Source organism: Mauremys mutica, chromosome 1, assembly GCF_020497125.1.
Source record: "Mauremys mutica isolate MM-2020 ecotype Southern chromosome 1, ASM2049712v1, whole genome shotgun sequence".
In the NCBI taxonomy this organism is placed as follows: Eukaryota; Metazoa; Chordata; order Testudines; family Geoemydidae; genus Mauremys; species Mauremys mutica.
In genome coordinates, this window is record NC_059072.1 from 42,764,846 (window position 1) to 42,783,537 (window position 18,692).

At 42.9% G+C, this 18,692-nt stretch overlaps 1 protein-coding gene and 1 long non-coding RNA gene across 5 annotated transcripts in view; one reads left to right on the forward strand and one right to left on the reverse strand.

Moving 5' to 3' along the window:
• Window positions 1-6,484: 6,484 nt before the first annotated feature.
• LOC123377894 lies at window positions 6,485-8,511 on the reverse strand. The gene is made up of 2 exons (XR_006582380.1): window positions 7,959-8,511; window positions 6,485-6,651 (listed from the first exon to the last, which is right to left on the reverse strand). It is a non-coding gene; the product is annotated as an uncharacterized LOC123377894 (long non-coding RNA).
• A 1,541-nt stretch (window positions 8,512-10,052) lies between these two features.
• The window catches only part of WASL (WASP like actin nucleation promoting factor), an 80,201-nt gene continuing 71,561 nt past the window's right edge, over window positions 10,053-18,692 (forward strand). Inside the window, exon 1 of one of the 4 annotated variants that reach the window (XM_045031224.1) lies at window positions 10,053-10,117. Coding sequence is in view for 2 of the 4 variants with exons in the window: in XM_045031205.1 (XP_044887140.1) it covers window positions 14,108-14,251 (144 nt within the window). In the remaining 2 variants the exon portion in view is untranslated. Of the gene's footprint in view, window positions 10,118-12,922; window positions 13,445-14,073; window positions 14,256-18,692 lie in introns of those variants that run through there. The other 3 variants (XM_045031210.1, XM_045031205.1, XM_045031218.1) reach the window with 3 other exon arrangements.

Here is an 18,692-nt window from a genome sequence, read left to right on the forward strand (position 1 = left end):
TCCAACACTTATCACAGAGTAACAGATATTTCTTTCCATGGAGGAATGTATTCAGCCCTTGGTTCTGGACCAGGAGAGTGAGTAGTGAGAATAGACCAAGCTGGTAAACTGTAAATAGAAGATTTTCCTTCTAATTTTAAAAAAATGTTTAGCTAACCAAAATAAAGCTCTGTCTTCAATGGTATTATTTTTTATTCTTACATGCTCTATTATTTACTACAATGTATATAGACACACTGTAGTAAATAATGCAGACGGTATTGGTATTATGGGAAGGCACTTAATAGAATGACAAAACTATATCTAATATATCTGTCTTACATTATTTATATATCAATATATTTTTGCCATTCTATTATGTGCTTTCCAATAGTACCAGTTGTCCCACTGTAGCAGCTAAAGTCTTAATAATCTTAAACTTTTGAAACATTTGTTCAGAGACTAATTTTTCTCCAGGAGACCCAAAATCACTGAGTCATCCATATAGTTTAAGACAGGAGACTCTGGGCTCCTCCTATTTGGTAAATTAGAGACTATTTTTATTAATACCCTTCAAACAACAAGAAATCAAAAGGGTAAATAACATTAGGATACAGTGAGTAAGGCAGCTCATACATTTCATTGAAAAATTAACCAAAGTGCAGATAATGGATTGCATTATGCTTTGATTTCATAAAAACATTATCATATAAAGCAAACAGACTTAAGGAGGCACATCCTTAGGTACATCCAAGTAACATGTTATAAATTAAGAGTGAGTTATCACTTATTTCAACAGATACCTTTTTCAGTGTAAACATTATGATTTTTATCTTTGCAGAAAACTGCAGATTACAGCTTTAGAATTTGTGGGACAGATCCTTGTCCCTTGCTTGCATTCTATCTGCTTTGCACCAGTCAGCAGACGAGCTACTTTCTAGCTTGAGGAAGGTCCCCAGATGGCATAAAGCTGATGTAATGACCCTATACTGCCCTCTTTTGTAGCCCTGTCCTAGCATATGGACATGGTCTGGGAAAAGGGAGAGGTGGATGTAACACCACTCCACTCCAGTGACCCTAGGCTGACAAAACTGCTCCTTGAGGCCCAATACAGCTGGACATAATTTAAAGCTGCCTTGAGGCATCTCTAAATTACATCAACGGACAAATAAGCCCCTGTCTGACAGCAAAATTGTTGGGTGGGAATGTGGCATAAAGATTGCATGAAGCTACATTTGCCTCCTACCACATCTATGCCAGACACAGCATCTATGCAGATGAGAATATGACCAAAGTCATGTGCATTCTAGCAAATAAATCTTAGCTAGACATTAATTAGAAACGTATATCTTTATTCCAGCAAAGTTCCATATTCAAAGCTCTGCATGAGTGTATTTTGTGTTGGCTGTATTTTGGCTCTCCAGATGGCAGTCAATGGCACAAGGCAAATGGCAGCCAGCTAGAGATACAGGGCTTCCAACTTTCTTCTGTTAATATTCAATTTCTCAGTTAATGATCTGAGACACTTTGCGTTTGGTCACTGGAACCAGCAGGAATCAGTGGACAACACTCACATGTCCAAAATCATCCTCTTAAGGTATGGAAATATCTTTCTCTTTAATTTAAGGATGATCCTCTCTCTCATGTAACTACCAAGTTACCAGTTCTCAGTCTTGGCTAACTAAATTCTTGGGCGTATGTTTCTATTTCCCAAACTAGATGTTTACACCTGGTATTTTCTTTTGGTGATATTACCATCTACTTTAGCTGGGTGTATGGGTACACCTTTTACTCCACCTCACATTCTCACTCATGTTACTTTTCTTCCCTTCTGACTTCCTTTTTATGTCTAACTTCATTCTCTATTTGAATTTGTCTCCCCTCTTTCCTTTTCTGCTACTCTGTGAATAAAAATATTTGGCAGACACAAATCTAAGAATACCTTTCCAAACATATACAACTATCATAAGGACTCTTTTGTCTTATGTAAGAAATTGTAGCAAGTTGCCTTCTCATATCTAGGAGTATTCAGCTCAGAATACTCCTTGTTCTTGTAGTAATGGGCTCTCGTCACTCCCCACCAAGTCCAGGGACAAACTAGCTGACATAGTTAAAAATCCCATTAACCCTTAGTTCATTAGTTTTGAGCAAATGATTCCACACCATATAGAAGGTAGACTTAGTTTTTAGGAGGTTTATTGAACAAACAGACTCCTCCTAAACAAATGCCACACAGGCTATACTTAAGGGAAATTATTCTCACAGTAATCAGCTGTAAATGCTGACAAACTGGTTCTCTTCTGGGTTTTCTATTTGTCTACCAAACCTCCCTCTGGCTTATTGCACTGACCTCTATGAAAAGGCAATATAGCACCATTGATGTTTTCCCAGATAGTCTCATTGTCTGTGCTGTATGTTTCTAGTCTCCAAGCAACTGCTTGTTTTAGTCTAATGAATTTTAAAATACTCTTAAGTCAGCAAACTTGGTGTTATCTATTATACAGATGTGGAAAAATCCAAGGCCACAGAACATCATTGAATAAGTAAGCTCAGTGCCCATATTATGGAGTAGCAGCAAACATTCCATCGCTAATGTTCCAGATGAGTTTCCATTATAAATCCAGTTCTGACACTCTTCTAAAATCAATAAAACAGTCATATCAGCTCAAAATTAGTAGGTTAGATCTGGGACTGATTAGAATTTCTTCAGATTTGAAGTTACTAAAAATAAGGGTTTTATGAATTCTGACACCCTAAAAATAGAGACTTTCACCACAGTTCAAAAGTGGTGTAACATTTATGAGCCAATTTTTGGGAGAGGGACAAAGGGAGAGAGAGAAACTAGTTGACTAGTCTGTCCAACTTGAGCACCCATGATTACTTAATTACAAGCACACTTGAAAAGTTTTAACATTTTAATAGGAAGATCACTGTGGATGTTCATCTGCAACAAGCCTAATATTTAGGGCTTTTGGGGATGAACCTTGGCTCTCATATGTGATTGTTTGTGACCTCTGGACACTACTGTAATAACAATAAGACAACAAAATAGCTAGATAGTTGCTAGAAAATAAAAAAGCCCCAACTTTTCCACCTCTTTCATGTTGTTTTGACTTAATTGGCAAGCATGTTAAGTGGGCATCTGCATACCACATCCTCATTTTTATGTGTTGTTTCATAACAATTGTTTATGATAGGGGAGACTAGTTAATCAAGTATAGTGATAGGGTAGCTATGCAAACACCAGTTAGAATAATTTGGCTGTTTATGTTAACATTCTTCTAGACATTCATAAGATCTTAAAAGAATTGTGTAATCTTCTTTAATTAAGAACCTTCTTTCTTTTGGAATCTAAACAAGTCTTCTTTAGAAAATGCAGATTTCTCAGACTCACCCAGACTTCATGTAATAACAAGACTGATTGTTGATTTTCTTGCCTCACAGCCCATTCATTCCAAGTACCTAGCAGTCAGCATAACATTTTACAAGTGATTTTCTTATATATCACTTTCATCTCCCTTTTCAAGATAGATGTTAATGTGTTTACTTTTTCTTTTACCCACAGATGACAAGCTGCCATATTTGCTAAACATATTCTCTTTTTTCTACAAAAACAAAGACACAGGAAAGTGTATGTTCTATAGGAAAATTTTCTCTCCTAAATATGGATGTGAACATTTTATCCAATCTCTTGGAAAATACAGCAAAGAAGTTAATGCAAATCCAGCCAAAGGTAGACAGTTATTAAAAACCCTTACAAAAATGTTTGAGCTAAATAATACTTAATTATTCTTCTGATATTTTATCAACAATTCAGGGCTGAAAACAGTGCCATTTTTCTTAAGATAAACATTAAAAAGAATTATAGTTACTGTAATGAATGATACCCACCAAGTCAACTGTGAAGATCCAACCCAAGGGGTGATATTTACAGTATCAGAGATAGTCTCAGCACATCAGATGACAGTCCCAAGGGGGTCTCTGTGACCCAACCCATCACACACCTGTCAGGGATGGTCTAGGTTTACTTGGTCCTGTCACAGTGCAGGGAGCTGGACTTGATGACTTCTCAAGATTCATTCCAGCCCTATATTTCTATGATTCTATGAATTCTGGTTATTAATCTCCACAAAATATTTTATGACTTGTCATTGGTTGTGAATTAAATGTCAGAATTAATCTGAAATTATAAATAAAATTAGAGAAAACATACATAGAGAGTAGAGATGGAGAAGCCTGTTTAATATTAAAGTCAGTCTTCCTGCAGTGCATTGTCTCATAGATAGGGCCCTACCAAATTCACACCATGAAAAACTTATCACGGACAATGAAATCTGGTCTTTAGCGTACTTTTACTCTATACTATAATAGTACCCTATACTATAGAGTAAAAATATACAAAAGTACACAGCATTTCTGACACTGGGGATCCCGACCCAAAAGGGGGTCATAAGGCTATTGTGTGTGTGGGGGGGTCACAATATTGCCACCCTTATTTCTGTGCTGCTGTTGGTGGCAGTGCTGCTTTCAGAGCTGGGCATCCGGCCAGTGGACACAGCTCTCCAGCCACCCAGCTCTGAAGGCAGCACAGAAGTAAAGGTGGCAATACCGTGACCTGCCCACAATAGCCTTGCAACTCCCTTTTGGGTCAGGACCCCCAGTTTGAGAAATGTGGAGTCTTAAGGGCTTTACATGTTTATATTTTAGTGTTTTAAAATACACTTTTACACAATTCATGTTTGTTACAACAATGTGAAATTTAAGATTTAAATATCTGAAACCGTGAAATTCAAGATTCTTAAAATGCTATGACCATGAAAGTTACAAAAATAGACCATGAATTTGGTAGGGACCTACTCATAGAACATTTTAAATGTTTTGTCAGGTCTAGTTTTAAATGCCCAAAGTGATTTCCATTACATCCCTTTGGAAACTCATTGAGGATTTTTTTTTTATTCAGCCAAATTTCCCTTCACTTCATTTTTTCCCATTACTCTAATGATAAAGTGAACTTTATCAAAATGTGTTAAAGCCCTACATGGCAGTGTAATTTTTTTAAAGCGGGAATTCCAAGTAACTGCTACATGTGGCAGAGTAATGTTTTTTAATTTTTCCAGCAGACCAAGAAATAAGTGATTTGGCCACAAGAACAAATAAAATCAAAGGCTAGTGCAGATCTTAATAAAAACATCTTTTTGTTCAGATCTCACATTTTCAGATCTCAGAGAAGATAGAGTCTAAGTGACACAAGATATGAAGAGCAAGAACATCATAGTTGCTGCCACATAAATATGATTGGTGGAGACCAGAAGTGAAAATGTATGATTATTGTAGCCACATTGAAAGAGGACATCAACAGGATAGTAAAAAAATGGGAGCGGGTTAGGGGGACCATGTTTCCCTCATCGTCCTTGTGGAGGACATTACTCCATTTCCTCCAAAACCACTTGTGGTAACCAAGAAAAAACTCCAGTTGTGGTTGAAGATGCGGTTTGACCTGTGACAATAAACACTTCTCTTTTTAGAAAAACAGCATTGTTTTTCCCCCCAAGAGAGAATTTATCCGACAGAGCTAGTCGTTCAAATGGCTATTGAATCAATGAGGAATAGATGAGTATATAGTTATTTTACTGTCAGGAGATTAATTCATTCACTCATTTACTCTCTGAACCTTTGTATATATGAGGAAATGCCAGCTTGTTGCAGAAGCAACTCTGAAGCATCTACCATTTTATTGTTCAGTTCAGATATAATAAGTGTATTCTTTTTCCCCTGGAGACTTTATTTTCTTTCTTGAAATAAAAGTTGGGTAGATTGTGGTATGTGGGTTTTGCTCTTAACTGAATTTATGCCAGAAAAATTCCTGTCACAGAAAGACATGAAACAGCCATACAGCGTTAATATAGGTGCCAATTATGTTATACTTTAATTAGTCAATAAAGCACGGATAATTCTCTGAGAGTCCTGGACTGGATTACTATTAGCAGGAAGCATCTCTTTTTGAACATTGACAGATCTGCAGACCACATGGAAGTGCACCCTAGCCACCAGAGTATCCAGACTGAAGTCTGAGACTTGGTGTGGTAGGACAATAGGGTTTTTCATCACCTTTCATTAACACTGCTACGAGTGCCAGCTAGAGCTGTGTTTTAATTGTGCCTGTTGTTCATTTCTTCCTGCTTACTGTATCTTTTGTATATACTTTTTAAACCTTGATCTGTTTATTTTCAGATAAAGGAGGAATTTCCATGTTTGTACCCATTCCAGTTTGCTCATTCACATAGGCCTCTGAACAGCTGTCAAATGGTAATGATGTTCAGTCAGCAAGTATCACTTAGACAGGTCATCCCATTTTCCAAAATGGAGTTCAGGTGTCCATTGTGGCATCTGAAGCAAAGGATAACTCAGACTCCATGTTGGGGAAGCTTCTTTATGGAACGTTGGCAGGAAAGAAGCCAACAGACATTTGGAATTAGTTCCAACTGGCTCCTGTAGAGCTACCTACCTTAGAACTTTATTGTGTGTGTCTTTAAAAAGATTAAATTAGTCTGAGCAACCGAAGCTCGGGGGATGTCTTTTATAGAGACAGTCAAGGTGCAGTCTTTTTTGTGCGGTGTCAGATCTTTGGATCAAGCCCACCAGACCAGGCAATCAGATCAAGATCATCAGCAGCTGTAAAGACATTAAAGACTATTAACATCTAGTCACTTACCTTAAACATCGTGTTCCTGAGTTCCAACTGTGATGGGTTAGATCACAGAGCCCCCCTTGGGAGCTGCCACCTGATGTACCAAGACTACTTCTGCCCCTGCTTTCCTGCCCTGTCAGCTTAGGACTTCAGTGCCCTGCCTGGTTTGAGCCAGACTCGCTAGCCTGCTGCAAACCCAGACCCAGGTCTGAATCACATCCCCTAACAGCTGTAGACTTACCTGAAAGCAGCTAGCAGAGGTGTTCTTGTCCTTAACACTCAGATGCCCAACTCTCAATGGGGTCTAAACCCAAATAAATCCGTTTTACCTTGTATAAAGCTTATACAGGGTAAACTCATAAATTGTTCACTCTCTATAACACTGATAGAGAGATATGCACAGCTGTTTGCTACCCCAGAAATTAATACTTGCTCTGGGTTAATTAATAAGTAAAAAGTGATTTTATTAATTTTATTAACTTTATTATACAGAAAGTAGGATTTAAGTGGTTCCAAGTAATAACAGAAAGAACAAAATGAATTACCAAGTAAAATAAAATAAAATACTCCAGTCTATGGCTAATACAGTAAGAAACTGAATACGGATAAGATCCTCACAAGTTCCAGAATGCTTCCTTTTACAGACTAATCTCCTTTTAGTCTGAGTCCAGCAATCACTCACACTCTTTACAGTCACTGTCCTTTGTTCCAGTTTCTTTCAGGTATCTTTGGGAGTGGAGAGGCTCCCTCTTTAGCCAGCTGAAGACCACATGGAGGGGTCTCCCCTGGGCTTAAATAGACTTTCTCTTGTGGGTGGAGACCCGCTCCTCTCTCCTATGCAAAGTCCAGCTATGCTCAAGTCACATGTCCATGCATGACTGAGTTCCTTACCAGCCAAGCCATATTCTTAGGAAAGCCTAGATGTGGATTGGTGTTTCCAAGTTCAATGTTGGCTTAAGTATTTCTTGATTGGGCAATTACTGAGAATAGTCTTTGCTCAGGAAGCTGACCAACTGCTTCACTACAGCCTACTTAGAATCAAACAAGTATGCAGCCAATATTCATAACTTTGAATATAAAAACGATACATGCATGCCAATAGGATTAATAGATTCAGTAGATCATAACCTTTACAGAGATATGTTACATGGCATATGTAGCATAAAATATATTCCAGTTGTGTCATATATATACACTCATAAGCATACATCCATAAAGCCTTATGGGGGGGGCACCATCACACCACCACCTTACTTTTGGGACTAGTCGCCAGGATCCTGAGCGCTCTCACCTTCGGGTCCCACTATTTCAGCTTCCACATCCCATGAGTCCATGAATTACGTGTGAAGACAAATGCATCTTAACCTCATTCCTGCTGGTTAAGAAAACCTAAGGACAGTAAAGTATCATGGGGTATTCTTTTGTTCAGTTGTTGCCAAGGTTCGAGTTAGTTGGGGCCTGAGTTTTATACTCGCCTCCGTTAAACCACAACTCACTTGTTATTTGGTTATAGTTCATGATTTTCCCGTTCCCGTTACTTCCCTTAAATAAATCTGTTGTTGCTTTGGAAAAGTCCTCTATCTCTTTTGTCCACTACAGCACACAAGAGGAGGTGGGAGGCCCACCAACTTCTATCTAACCCCAGGTGATAGATCCTGAGGGGTGAAAAGATCCTGCTGCTGAAACCAGAATTGTAACTGGCCTATTTACTCTGAGTTTCAGGTTAACAACTGGATATAAGCAGTGTTCCCTCTAACTTTTCCCACACATGTGCGGAATGAATTTTGTTATGTGCATCAATATGGAGGTGATGTGTGACCTGCATATTAGTGCACATAACAAAATTCATGTGGTGGGGGTGGGGCCAAGGGGTTCAGAGTGTGGGAGGGGGCTCAGGGCTGGGGCAGAGGGTTGGGGAAGGGGTGAGGGCTCTGGGGTGGGGAAAGGGATGAGGGGTTTGAGGTGTAGGCTACCTCGGGGCTACAGATGGGAGACAGGACTCCCCCCAGCAGCACCTGGGCTGTGGGGGAGAGGTGCCTCTCTCCAGGAGGGGGGCAGCAGGGTAGGCACCCTTCCCCCGGCTACAGCAGGTCAGGGGCTGAGTGGGGTAGGGGGAGGTGTGGCTGCAGTAGGTCCAGGGCTGGGTTGGGACCAGGGCACGTCTCCCACAGCCACGTCAGGTCTGAGTCGGGGCGCCCTCCCCCAGCCAGTCTAGGGTTTGGGCTGGGGGAGGTGCGCTCCTCCCCCAGCCGTGGCAGGTCTGGACAGGAGCTGGGTTCGGGCCGGGAGAGGAGTGCCTCTCCCCCAGCTGCAGCGGGTCTGAGCTGCGCAAGTTCCCTAAGTGCCTGCATGGCACTTAAAAGGCAGCTGTGCAGCCACACAGCTTACAGGGAACTTAGAATAGAAGACTGATCCCTGATGAACTCCCACTAGATACACCCTCCCAGTTTGACAGCAAACCATTGATAACTATTCTTTGAGTAAGGTCTTTCAACCAGTTGTACACTCACCCTAGAGTAATCTCATCTGCACCATATTTCCCTAATTTACCTATGAGAATGTCATGTGGGACTTTGTCAAATGCTTAAATCAAGATATACCTTACCACAATCAAGATATTAATAGATATGTTTTGTTTACAAAGATAAATCCTCTAACAAGAAATAAAAATTACTAAAATTTCACATTAGAAAAAGCCTACAAAAATAATTAAACTTGCTCATACTGAAGAATGTATGTCCTGATGTTATGTGATGGGCACTTTTATAAGTAGGTTAAAAAACAAATGCATTTGTATGACTCTAAGAACAGCCACCAGTTAGCACAAAGAGTGACAGAGATGTAGTCACTGTCACCAGCAATCCACTCAGCTTGAATCTTAAGAGGACAAGGGAGAAATCTAGAACAAAGCCCAGGAGAAACAAGAATAGAACTTTTCAGGAAAAAAAAATTCTAAGGTTCAGAAGCCCACCTGGGCAGGATATAGAACAGCAGTGCCCCTAAGAGCTTTTCTCAGGAGTCTTGCAACCTCTTAAAACAGTAGCCCATAATTCTGGTTGGTGACCTAGCAGGAGATTTATTTGGGACTGGGGAACTGCAGCTCTTTGTTTTTGGTGCTGCAAATGCCATTATCAGAGACAAAAAAGTGATCCCCTGATCCCCTGCCCAATTATTGATATTTTCTATCCCACTGCTATGCCAATGCGGCAGGAACAGAAGGGAGTTTTGCATAGATGGGATTCACACAATGATAGTCATTTCCCCTCTGCCTATCTACTACAATTAAAAGAGCAAGCAAGATCCTTTGGGTGAGGACCCTAAAATAACTGAGGTGGAATATTGGAGTTTGAAGGTTCTATGACAGTTAGGAATGATTGCTGAACAGCTGAGTTGACCAAAGAGGTGCATGTGGCGGGGAAGAAATAATGCCAGTAGCATCAGGACTCTCAGGTGTGTGGGAGTGGATGGAAGAAATACAGGAAATGAGGAACAGTCAATAGGAAGTGGAGAAAATGTCAGAACAGTCAGGGTGAACAAGGGACAATACAAAAGATGAATCTGCCAGGTTTTAATGGCTGGAGGTTTGTCCAATTTCCAGTACGTGGTTTGGCCAGCAGTAAAGCCAGGTTTATGAATTTATCTACAGTAGCTATTGGCTAAAAAACAGTGCATATTTGTAAGACACAAAAAGCTGCAGTAGCTTGTAAAGTATTTCCATGTGTTATCATCTGTGTATATTTTCAGTCAATGTAATGCTGCCAACATTCTAATAAGGGGCTCTCAGCATGTCTCTCAAGGGTTCATACGCTTACACAGAAGAGGGATGAGGAACTGCAGTATCTATATAATAAAATTCCAGGATCATCACCTGTTTGCATCACTCTGAAGCCTAAAATGTCTGTTGAGTCAGTGTGAAGTGACGGAAATAAGCAGGGCTGAGGGCTTTTTTTGTCCAGAACATCACCAGGTTCAATCATCACTGGGATTCGTGGTTTGTTGCTGTCCATTTTTTAAGTTTTCAACCATTTTGACTTTACCAATTATACCCATGCGACAGCAAGGCATGTATTGATGCCATACCACGTCCTAGGCCATTGTGATACAAGAGATAACTCAACCAATCACCACCCTTACTCTACAGCTAATTTGCATGCAAAATTTAATTGATTGTATGAAGGAGACTGCACAGATGGTGGATTACTTGGCCCAACTGATACACCCATGCAACAGCACGGGCTTTCAGCTACGAGTTATTGAATGTCTTTGAAGGATCAGGGCCTAAGCTATGTTTTCCCTTTTTAAATAAATTACTTTCTCATAACCAAGGCCCAGGTCATTTCCTCTTCCTCCAAAGATCTGCACTTCCCATGCATTGATCTCAATCTCTCCACATCGGAGGCTCAGGACTTTCCACAATACTATCCCTCCCTCACATTCCCAGACACCACGATAGGCTCTCTTAAATTTGAACCTATTAATTTTTTGTGGTTTCCCCCCAACCCTCCTCAGTTAATTTTTAATGTAAGAAATGGATTATTAGGAAAGGTTGATTTAGCATTATCCAGGCAGGCGCCAAACTCCAACAGAGAGAGGGAAGCTGACACAATATTCCCTTTAAAATGCCGAGAAAATTTTAGCTAGGGGCTCTGATTGACACCTGCTTTGATCTCAGCCCTGGTGGTGGCTTGACTGTTTCCCCTTTGCAAGTTGGGGGCTATGTGAATTGCTCTAAAGTGTGCCTATAGTTGTCCTAAGCCTCCATCTCACCAAGACACCCCACCCTGCCATAGGGAGGAAGGAGAAGCCTAATTGATAAAATTACTGACTTGCGTATCTGTTTTATGACGACCTCTAATAGCTGGTCCACAGAGAACCTAAAGGATCTATTGCCATTACTACTAGCTAAAAGGAAAGTTTCTTTGCCTCAAATGGCCTGTGTTTCAGAGTCTAACATCCCATTATCCTCCTTCCTGCTCTCCACATATGTGTGATTTATTATAGAGTTGTAATAGACTCTCTACACTTAGGGTTTTATTGGGAAATGTATACAACCCTATTTTACCCACACTACAACTTTGGCTTGGGAAATTAGATTGGCTTGAAAATTTGCCAGATGTATTCTGAAGAGAAAAAAAATCATAGGATTTTTAAATTACAGGTCACTACAAAATTACCTTGAATTCAAATTTTGACTTCTATCTAATGTTCCTTTTTCCCCTTTCACTCAAAACCAATACCCCTTCAAATACTCCATAAAGTAAAACCTCCTTGAAAACTCATACAACCAGTTATAGATAATGAAAATGTTACAACTAAGAAAATGTATCAATGAGGGTTTTTTAGTGAATAGTTCTTGATATAATCACACTCCAGTTAATTTTAATGGATCTTAAGGGTCAAATCTCTCTCCCTTGCTCCTTGGGAGTTGTTGTTGTTGTTGTGCATGCTATTGACATCAATGGGAGCAAGATCAGGCACCCTGGCTTTGATTTACAGAGTTGCTGAACATCTGCAGCAATCATTGACTTCAGAGAGAGTTGGCAAATCAGGCCCCAAACGTGTGTGTGAATGTTACCTGCGACTGTCACATTGCAGATTAGAACCAACATAGGGCTATTTCTAAAGTAGAGAGCTAATACAGAGCTTCCTTAGAAGAAGTGGCAGAAGTAATTAGCAACCCAGGTTCCCTCACCCCATACTCTCCCAGGCCATTTGCAACCCAGGCTCCTCCCCATCCCTTCCAGGGCCATTTGCAACCCAGGCTTATTCCATCCCCTGCCCCCCTGGCCATTTGCAACTCAGGTTCCTCCGTCCCCTGGCCCCTCCCCCCCCAGCCATTCACAACCCTGGGGCTTTCTCATCCCCAGGCCATTCGCAACCCAGGCTCCCCCCAAGCCATTCACAACATATGGCTTCCTCATCCCCTAGTGACTCTCAACCCAGGCTCCCCCATCCCTTGGCCCCCAGAGGCCACTCATAAGTCAGGGCTCCCCCCTCCCCGCCATTATCAACTCAAGCTACCCCACCATCTGTGCACCCACCCAGGCATTAGCAGAGCAGCAGCAGGCTCCCGCCACCCCCAACCCAGCCTATTTGCATCCCTGCAAGCGCCTTAGTCCCCGAGGCAAGAGCCCAGCACCGCCCCAGGCCCCTCTCGGCTCCGCCGCGCTCGCTCACCCGCCCGCCGCACAGGCAGAGCAGGTCGGACCAGGCGGCGGCGGCGGGGCAGGTATTTAAGGGGAAGGTGAGGGCGGCGCTGCTCACTACCAGCACCAGCTCCCAGCCAGCCAGGCGCGGCCCAGCACAGGGGCTGCAGGCGGGGCCGGGCTCCGTCAGCGTGTGGCGGCAGCGGCGGCGCAAGTCCCGGCCTCCCCTCTTGCTCCGGTGCCGTGTGGTCTCGCCCGCCCCCGCTGCCATGTTGGATTGTGCGGCCGTGGGAGCCGGGGAGAAGTTGGAAGTTTAGTGCTGGTCCGAGGGGGTGGGGGCGATCGGGCAGCGGGAGCCGGTGCTGCCCCGCCCCGTCCCTGGGCTGCCGGGCGCCGCCAGCTGCCCCCAGAGGGGAGGAGACGCCGCTATGCAGCCGCTGTGAGGCCGCTGGGCCAGGGGACGCGGACGGCGAGAGGCGAGGGCACCGCGGAGCCCCGGCGGCCGGCCCCGGCCATGAGCAACAGCCAGCAGCAGCCCCCGCCGCCGCGGAGGGTCTGCAACGTGGGCTCGCTGCTGCTCACCCCGCAGGAGAACGAGAGCCTCTTCGGCTTCCTGGGCAAGAAATGCGTGGTGAGCCCCGGGCGGCGGGGGCGGGAGCGGCCCGGGGCTGGGGCAGCGGCCCCTGGGGAGGAGCCGAGCGCAGTGCGGGGGGCCAGGGGCTCGGGCGGGTTCATTCATCAGCCCCGAGAGGGGCCCGGCCCTGCCCGGCCGGCTCCCTGCGCTGGGCGGGGGCAGTTCCCTGCCGCGGCCTTTCCCCGGGCCCCTTGGGCAGCTGCTTCGCCGAGCTGCTCCCCCGTGTCCCAGGGAGCTGGCCCGGGGAGGCACCGGGACAGCTCGCTCCCGAGCAGGGGCTTCCTGCCTCCCGCGGGGAGAACCGGGGGAAGGGGCGTGAGGAATGAATGAAGCTGGGGCGAGGGGCGGCCGCCGGCGCTACCCGCCTCCTAGCGCTCTGCGCTGCGGAGGTGCCGGGCGCAGGTGACTGGGCGCTTCTTGCCGCTCCCCGGGCTCTGGAAGTAGGAAATGCCGCTGCTCTGCTTCCCCCGAGCAGCGCCCGGAGGGCTTGTTTCCCCGAAATTCTCCGCCAGGCCTCGCCCTCTCCCCCTCCCCCCTTGTTGGCTCCTGGGATGCTGCCATGCGCAATGGAGCCAGCGTCTACGCTTGCTGGTTCTGGAGGACTCGGGAGTTGGGCCAGATTGAGGGACTCCCAACTGCTGAGGAGATGGGAATGTCATTATGGGAAAGGGGCAGGAGTATTCGTTACACTGGCCTGGGTGGTGCAGACGTGCTCAGACCTGCTTTTTCAGCGACTGGTCTCGGAATGCTGTTGGCAGCTCAGTTCCTCCTCCCCGCTCCCTCTACCTGCTGCTGAGTATTTCTGTAGGTATGTGTGACCAGGGCTTGCCCAGTATGCAGTGCAGCTAATCTAGGACTTGGTATGGGAGCTAGTCAACAATAGAGCTATTGCGGCATCCGGTAGAAAAGTTTAATCATCTGACAAGGTTGAACAAATCTGGCCAGATTGCACCTGTAGTAGGACAAAGCAGAATTCACAAAGCTACAGGAAAACTCTTAGCAGAGCTGGGTCTAACTTGGTTTTAGCTTGTCTGTCCACGTGAGTTTGTTAGCCTAAACAATGGATTCAAACTTGCAGATGCAGTAACTCCGTTGCAAGTGTCAGAGGGGTAGCCGTGTTAGTCTGGTTCTGTAGAAGCAGCAAAGAATCCTGTGGCACCTTATAGACTAACAGACGTTTCGCAGCATGAGCTTTCGTGGGTGAATACCCACTTCTTCGGATGCAAGTAGTGGAAATTTCCAGTAACTCCGTTGCTGCGTTCATCCCTGCAGGGGGAAAAAAATACAATAAAAAGATTTTAAAAGCCAGTCATAGACCTGGTCCTAGCCACCTTAATTAGTTTCAGGTTTCCCAAATGACATCTTGTATTCTAAAGGTAGAGGATAAGCTGCTTTGAGGCTGCAAAAACGGAAAGATTACTGTGCAGATCTTTGCCAAAGAGGAATCAGATCTATGGAATACTCCTCATAATTTTTGAAGGTTTTCAGAATCATCCCTTGTTAATCTGGTATAAAACTCATTGATAGGCCATAGTATTGTACATTGACTTGATGATATTCTTTGTATGCCATGTGCCTACATCATCAGTAATAGGCACCTAATATTTTTATAATATATTTTATTGTATGTATGGTTTATATTGTAATTTAATACTTATTTTTAAATAGGGTATCATGCACAAGTCTTAGCAGAAGTCACAAAGGTTACACAGTTTAAGTGAGGTCTGATGAAACTGACTATTTTCTACATTGTAAGGGAAGTATGGAAAATATGGTGATTGAACAGGAAGTATGCAATATTTGCATGTGGACAGACTACATAAAATTATAGTAATTAAATTACTATCACCTTATTCTAGGTGTTTAGATGGTTCAAAATGTGTAGTCATAAAACATGAAAAGGAAGAGAAAAGACAAGAAAAAAGATTTTTAGGGTAAACTTGGGGCCAGCTTCACCCAGTTACCTGAGCTCACTCACTTGCACTATAGTAAATTATGCCTATGCATACTGCGAAGGCCTAGAAATAAGATTTGGTCAGTGAATTCATATATGCTTGATTACAGAAGAAAATTTAGTGGCTTGGCTATTTAAAAAAAAAAGGCGTACGAATTACTTTTTTTTTTTTTCTTATAAAAAGAGAGACCTCTTGGGAAAAATTGTTGGTATACAAGCCATTCTACTACACTTAAGACTTTCTAACATTTTTTAGGGAGGAGGGATAGCTCAGTGGTTTGAGCATTGGCCTGCTAAACAGGGTTGTGAGCTCAGTCCTTGAGGGGCCCATTTAGGGATCAGGCTGGGGGGGATCTGTCAGGGACAGTACTTGGTCCTGCTAGTGAAGGCAGGGCACTGGACTTGACCTTTCAAGGTCCCTTCCAGATCTATGAGATAGGAATATCTCCACATAGTAGTAGTACGGGTTTTTTTTAAATTTATTATTCACCATTACTTTGCTCTCTTATAATGCTTTCTCTGAGGCACTTGCAACTCATTATAAACACTGATGAATTAAGCAACTTCTGAGGTAAACACCACTATTCACATTTTGCAGACAAGGAAACTGAAACACAGATCATTTGGTAGTGTCAGGATGTCAGTGCAGATGGCAGCTCTTTTGGGTTGACTTTTTAAACCATGGTGGCCAAACAACACTGGATTTATCCCATCTTTTGTTAGATTCTATGCATATTTGTGGCATACTCTGAGTCTTGGTTATTTTTTAAATTGGTTGAAGATTTTAAGAATTCAAGAAAGATTATGCTTTTATTATGGTCAGACTAGTAGGGCTGCCTAGAAAACAAGAGTTCCATTTTGCAAAAACAATGAGGTTTTAGCATTTGGTTTTGTTCTGTAGCAGAATGAAAACTAGGCCTAAAAATTTTTTTTGTAGAAAAAAATCAGACTCCACTCTGGAATAGCCAATAGACTTTGGATAATAGGGAACTGAATTTGGGTCTCCTGCTCTAAATTAGGTAGAGCAGGCACTTGAACCTGGGTTTCCAACCCCAAATTGAGTTCCCTAACCATTAGGCTTGGCACGCTTGTTTTTTTGCTGGTTTTGACCAGAAATTCCATCCTGGATCTGCAAGACATTTTTTGACCAAAAAATTGTCAAAATCATACATTTCCACAGAATTTTGATTTTGCAAATCAGCATTTTCTGATGAAAAAATGTTTCATCTAAAAATTCCCAACTAGCTGCACTGACCACACAGCACACTCCAGTTTGCAATTAGGTACACCTTAATTATTGTTGTATGGACCTGTAACTAAAGTCTGCCTATGGAGTCTTCTGGATTAGTCTTTGGACATCTTGAGTGTAGTGCTCTGGATGCATTAGAACCATCCAGTATTCCACAACCATCATCCTTAATGCCGTCTCCTGTATCATCCTCTCAAATTGCTGTGCTATGCATTTATCTGACAGATGAAACATAAGGCAGAGGCTAGAGTACTGGTGACCTGACAGGCTTCAACATCAGAGTATTTAAAGTGCATCAGCATAGCATACAACGCTTTCTTCTCTGTAACATACATGATATTTCTTCACTTTTCTAGGTGGTGAGCACTTGCCATTTTCTGGAAACAATCAAGTATTTCTCGTTATGACAAGTTAACCTAACTTCTTGGGATCCGAGATCACTTGGATTTAGACTGGGTTGACTGTGCACATGGGTTTGTGCTCAGGTTCAAGTCTAGATGGGACATACATCACTAGTCTGTTTTTGCCAGTTTAGCTCACTAATATGTTGTATTGGATGTTCTGTCAGATTTCAAGCTGTTACTTTGATTTTACTAGCTGTGTAAACAGTAAGAGAGATGGGGTGCATTGCTGCTGGGGAATGTCAGTGCCACCCTAAACACTCTTTATATTAGTAATAACCTTAGGGCTAATCTACACTGGCAATGTTAAAGCATTTTAACGTGCCTTGTGTATTCGCAGCAGAGCGTTGGGAGAGAGCTCTCCCAGCACTCGGTTTAAAAAAAAAAAAAAATCTCCATGAGGGGCATAGCTACCAGTGCTGGGAGTGCAGATTCCAGCGCTGGTGCACTGTCTACATTGGCGCTTCTAAAACTTGCTGTGCTCAGGAGATTCTTTTCTACTGCTGGGGAGAACATGGTGCTGGCATCTAAAATATGTGGGTTTGTTGTCTGGGGCTTCATTATCATTGTTTGATATTAGCTCTTGTGCTAAACTTTCGGCTGTAAAGGTCTAACACTCCTCTTTGGGACAGATTTATTAGAGAAAGTGGTAGGTGTGGTGTCACCTGGGGGGTTTCATCCCATGCTAGCATAGACACAAAGATGGCTTTTTGTTGATTATCTATTCCAAATGATAAAGGTAGGGTGTCCTTGTTGAGGTCTTAGATTTGTTGGTAAATTTGGTAATGTTGACCCTTTCAGGATGGTATGGCCTAGTGTGGCTGTGTTATCTTGGAAGATGTCTTTGTAAGTGCTCTTACACTTTGCACATTCTGCTACCTATCTTGTTACTCAACATGTATTGTTGACCAGTAAGAAGATATAGCAAGGTGATTTTGGCTTCAGAACAGTGGGTATGCAGATTGCAAGCAGGTTTGTCTTTTATTGGACCCAGACACTATTGGTGCATGACAGAGGATGGATGACAGTAAGGTAGAGGAATCTCAGTCCGTATAAGAGAGCAGATCTTGTTCGGGTAAGCATCTAAAGAGGATGATCGTGGCAATGTCTGCCCCATCATTAACAACAAATGAGTTTACCTGTCATTGAGAGTTGGGTTTAAAGGTTCTCATGTGGTCTGATTACTTCTGGTGGTTTTGATCTATAAAAATACCTGTTTTGTTAGAAACCGGCATTATATTAATGGCTTTTATGAAAGAAGTGGTCATAGTCTTTCAGGTTAGACTGTCTTAATACTCTCTTAGTAGACCTACGTTTGAGATTATTTGGGAGCTTCAGCTGTACCTGATGTGACTGCCTGCTTGTTTAGTGTTAGTTTTTGTGTTTGGCAGACTGTTGGCTTTTTGTTTGGTTCCAGGGGCAATTCAGGGTGCTGAAACAGAGTTGCTTTTGGTCCTTGTTTGCACACCATCACATTTGCCCTCCCTGTGTGCCGCCACAACAGTTGAGACTACCTGATGAGTTCATGCTAACAATATTGGGTTCACCTAAATTCATGTGTCCATTTAACAAATGGAAACATAAAATTGCACTGCTAGGTAACTTCACTACGCACTTGTTCAACTTAACATTTTAACAATA